Source organism: Sinocyclocheilus rhinocerous, unplaced genomic scaffold (genome assembly GCF_001515625.1).
Source record: "Sinocyclocheilus rhinocerous isolate Xijiao unplaced genomic scaffold, SAMN03320098_v1.1 scaffold4622, whole genome shotgun sequence".
Taxonomy (NCBI): domain Eukaryota; kingdom Metazoa; phylum Chordata; class Actinopteri; order Cypriniformes; family Cyprinidae; genus Sinocyclocheilus; species Sinocyclocheilus rhinocerous.
Genome location: NW_015658200.1, coordinates 54,856 through 59,935, shown reverse-complemented (window position 1 = coordinate 59,935; position 5,080 = coordinate 54,856). Strand labels below are relative to the sequence as shown.

The following is a 5,080-nucleotide window of genomic DNA, read 5'->3' as shown; positions in this document are numbered from 1 at the left end:
TCTCATATGTAAGCATATGCATATGAAAAACAATGCGATCATCAACACTAACCGCGTATAAATGAAACCTGTCTAACGCTAGCGAGTGAAATGTGGATCCAGAAAGTGTTAAAGGTCTGTGAAGCTTTGGGAGCACTGATGGAAGCCATCTACTGCAGCTTTGCTTTGATAATATTACTGAATATGATCCAGATGTAGTGTTTGATACAAATGAGATTTTCTCAGCTTTTTTAATGAAACCTACCTACATTCAAGTGTTGATAAAAAAAGCAATGCTTGAAGCTAGAATAATACAGATTTTTTGAATAAATCAAAATAATGATTCTTTATTTTGCTGTATTGCATGTTCAGATATTCATACAACAAAATATTCTGGGGGCCGTGAGATTTTAGTGAAAATCAGCAAAAACACTGGCGGGGAAAGAGTTAAAAGAAAAAATAAAGCAATAAGCCTCGTGAAGCCGTGGTTTACAGTGAATTTATAACAGCTAAGGGGTGTTGTTAGGCACGAAGCGAAGCGGAAACCTCCCTTAGCTGTCATATTTGACATCATAATCATATTTGTTCCTTCATAAAACAACTGCGTTTGTTTGAAAAACATGTTTCTTCGTAAAACATTTGAGTTTGCAAAATGTGCGTTTGTTCATAAAATGTTTGTTTCTTTTAAAACATTTGCATTTGTTTGCAAATCATTTGCGTTCATTTATAAAACATAAGCGTTTGTTTGCTAAATATGTGCGTTAATTCGTAAAACGTGCATTAGTTCGTAAAACATTTGCGTTTGTCCTCAAAAAAATTTGCTTTGGTCTGTAAATCATATTTATTCCTTTGTAAAACAATTGCATTTGTTTGCAAAACATTTGTTTGTTCGTAAAACATTTTAGTTTTAAAACATTTGAGTTTGCAAAATGTGCATTCATTTGCAAAACATTTGCTTTCATTCGGAAAACATATGCATTAGTTTGTAAAACATTTGCGTTTGTCCGCAGAAAATTAGCTTTCGTCCGTAAATCATATTTGTTTCTTTGTAAAATTGCGTGTTTACAAAACATGTTTGTTCGTAAAAAAAAATTGCGTTAGTTTGTAAAACATTTGAGTTGCATTTGTTCGTAAAATGTTTGTTCCTTTGCAAAACATTTGCTTTCATTTGGAAAACATATGCATTTGTTCTTAAACATTTACGTTTGTTCATAAAAACATTTTCATTTCCCTGAGAAACATTTGCGTTCTCTTCCGAAACATTTGTTCACTCATAAAATATTTGTATTCCTCTGAGAAACTTTGCATATGCTTGCAAATCTATTGCGCTGCCTTAATAAACTTTGTGTTTGCTCGTAAAAGGAATAAAATATAGTTTATAAAACAGATAGTTCCGGTGCTTGATTCTGATTGGCTGAGCCGCGTTCGAAGCTGTTGTAAATTACTCTACAAAGTAACATACACCTTTGTTTACGTTTGTCTGTTGCTCAGCAACCACTTTGTTGCAACCACAACTGTTTCTGAGGAGCTACATTGTTTGGCGGAAGAATACTGTTTTTATTAATATCATTACACTTTATTTGCTCTGTTTTATTTTGTGAAACCTTACTACGTATATGGAATAACCGTTTTATAAAAGCAATAAGCCCCGTGAAGCCATGGTTTACAGTGAATTTATAACAGCTAACTCCGCTTCGCGTCGTGCCTAACAACACTCCTTAGCTGTTATAAATTCACTGTAAACCACGGCTTCACGGGGCTTATTGCTTTATTCCCACCTCATATTATTTCCATTATATACTTAAGTTTAAGACGTTTGTTAGACCGTTTAAGAGTTTTTATGACCTTAAATTTCATAAAAACTAAGGGTCTTTTTTTTCCCTTGCACACGTGCCACTATGTAGACTTTGGGCTTACGCTTGTCTGGCGGTGTAACAGTGATGCTCTGCGCTGTGAACTCATCGTCAAAGTAGCGTGTGTCCGTCTCGGACGTCACCTGCGGTTTAAAGGGCGGCACCAGCTGCAGAAAAAACAAAAACCAGATGTCATAATCTGCACCCAAACCCTTCAACACAAGCTCACGATCAGAAGCACCTTCTTCTGCAGCACGTCTTCCCAGTGAATACCGGAGAAGAACTTGTGCGCCATCACTTCTCTGGCGTCATCAGCTCCGCCTCCGAGCCTGCAGCCAATCAGAAGCATTCACAATGTCACCTGATCACATCATGATGAGCTCCAGTCATATACAGCGGTGGCCAAAATGATTCGAACACTAGTATTCTCAGCAGCTGAAAATGGTTTTAAGTCAGTTATTTCTATCTTTTGCTGTAGTGTGTCGGTAGGAAATATCAGTTTACATTTCCAAACATTAATTTAGCCATTAATTGTAATAATGCAGTGAGATATATGTTAGTGCTGCACACAGAGATGTGATCTGATCATCATCAGTCTGTCTGGAGTCACATGAAGAAACTGAGACAGACTCAATCCAGAAGAACTGACGCTTCAAGAAACCTCCTGCAAAGCTACAGTGCTGTTAAAAGTTTAGGCACTTATGCTGTAAAATGAGGATGCAATAACTGACTTAAAACCATTTTCAGCTGCTGAGAATACTAGTGTTTGAATCATTTTGGCCAGCGCTGTATATATATATATGATGAGATTGACCTCTGTTTGGGGTCTTTCCTCAGCAGGCCGGTGAGCAGCGCTTTGGCTTCAGGCGAGAGGTTCTTGGGGAAACGGATCTCCTCCATCACGATGAGCTCGAAGAGCCGCTCGTGGTCCTGATTGTAGAAGGGCAAGCGTCCGCACATCATCTCGTACATCACCACTCCCAGACCCCACCAGTCCACCGCGCGGCCGTAATCATTGTCCTCCAGCACCTGAACACACACGAGAACAACCCAGACGCCACTCCGGTCACAATGCTCCACATTACATCATAGATGACATATATCACTAAAATTATTAGAGTTGAAATTTAAACAAGTTTGACGCATGCATAAACAAATGCATGTACAATCAGATTTGATCCTTAAAACGTGGAACCAATCAAGATTTAGAAAGGCAAACACTGAAGCGACTGAGGAGCATGTGTACAAATTATTGCATTCATATATATATACCAGTAATGAAAAAAATACACCATTGTTTATTAAAACCCTCATCCGTCTCTCCCGAACCTATAACAAAAGTGTCCCTCGTGGGTCAAAATGACCCGAGGGCCAAAAATGACACTAATTTTTTTTTGGGTCCAGAAAGCTTATATTGGTCCATTTTTATAATTTTGTATGTAGTTTTTTTTTTTTATTATAATTTTTTGGTGATTTTTATTTTATTCACATTACATTCTGGATATTTTTTATGAAAATTAGCATATTTTTATAAAATTTTTTTACCAAAAAACAAACAAAGAAAGACACAATTTCTGCATATTTATACTTTAAACATGATGATCCATCAGGACCTAGGTCACTGAGTGTCTCTGATGCCATCTGGTGGGGAAAAATGACATAAAATTGCATTTTATGATTACAGCCACTAGAGGGCCCTATAGAATCCTATGGAGATTATTAAAGCAGCACTATGTAACTTTTGGCGCTCTAGCTGTTAATAAACAGAACTGCACACATCCCGCGGAAGAACATTTCAACCGGAGCTACTTCTCTAAGTTTGTCTATGGCGATTCACACAGGTATGTGTTACTCCGCAGCGGCACAACCCGACCAGGCTACAATAGTCCAAATATAAGTACTTAATTTTGGATATTTTTATGAAAATGAGCATATTTTTATAAATTTTTTCACCAAAAAACAAAAAAACAAAGAAAGACACAATTTCTGCATTTTTATACTTTAAACATGATGATCCATCAGGACCTAGGTCACTGAGTGTCTCTGATGCCATCTGGTGGGGAAAAATGACATAAAATTGCATTTTATGATTACAGCCACTAGAGGGCCCTATTGAATCCTATGTAGATTCTTAAATGAGCCAAACAAGTGAAATCTTTAAAACTACACCAACTTGCGGCTTCATTAACCTTTCAGATATATCTCAAGGCTTTCAGATATGTATCAAAACATGTAAAAAAAAACACCCATTTAAACTGGTCGAAATCACTTGAATTTTTTTTCGTGCATTCAAGGTGCAATTGTGACAAAAGTAACAAAGTCTCATACCATAACGATCAACGCTCAATTTTTTAAAAATCTTTAAAAATTAGTTTCGACAGATGAGGGTTAAAACAAAGATGAATAGACAAGATGTCAATCATAACTATCACAATATGCATTAATGAAGTGCAAATGGGCTTTGTGATGTTATGGCAATTAATTAATTCAGATAAATATTTTTGCTTGAATTTAGGATGGACAGCAATTTATGAAATTGGATGTATTTAGGAAAATATTTTGTGCATATGGATGTTCTGTAAATAATTTGTAGGAACATTTTAGAAATTGTCAAAGATTTACAAAACCCTTTAAAAATTCAGATTTGATTAATTTCCACAACTTTTCGAGGCTTCTATTCTCATATAATGCGTGTCTGTAAATTAGATGAGTGCTGGTCTTAAAGAGACAGTACTAAACATGCTGCCGACTGTCATTAAAGGGATAGCTCACCCTAAAATGCAATTTCTGTCATTATTTACTCACTCACATGTTGTCCCAAACCTGTATTAATTTCTTTCTTGTGCTGAACACAAGAGATGATATTTTGGAGAATGTGGGTAACCAAACAGTTGCTGGTCCAACATTAAATTTGATAGCAGGAAAAAAAATACTATGGAAGCCAATGGGGACCAGCAACTGTTTGGTTTTCCACGTTCTTCAAAATAGCATTTATGTTCAGCAGAAGAAAGAAACTCGTTCAGGTTTAAAACAACTTTTGAGTGAATAAATGATGGTATAAAAATAAAACACTATGACAGAATTGACAGACCGATGACAGTTTTATTGTGTGAAGTTTTATTGTGTGAAGTTTTATTGTGTGAAGTTTTATTGTGAGTGAGTGTGTGAGTGAGTGTGAGTGTGTGTGTGAGTGAGTGTGAGAGTGTGTGAGAGTGTGTGTGAGAGTGTGTGTGAGAGTGTGTGTGAGA

General features: G+C 36.3%; 1 protein-coding gene across 3 annotated transcripts in view; it reads right to left on the bottom strand.

The window, feature by feature from the left end:
* The window catches only part of akt2l (v-akt murine thymoma viral oncogene homolog 2, like), a 22,361-nt gene that overhangs the window by 411 nt on the left and 16,870 nt on the right, over nt 1–5,080 (bottom strand). For all 3 annotated transcript variants that reach the window (XM_016530321.1, XM_016530320.1, XM_016530322.1), the window contains exons 11-13: nt 2,647–2,861; nt 2,074–2,161; nt 1,897–1,999 (exon numbers count right to left, since the gene is read on the bottom strand). In XM_016530321.1, the coding sequence (XP_016385807.1) occupies nt 1,897–1,999; nt 2,074–2,161; nt 2,647–2,861 (406 nt within the window). The remainder of the gene's footprint in view (nt 1–1,896; nt 2,000–2,073; nt 2,162–2,646; nt 2,862–5,080) is intronic.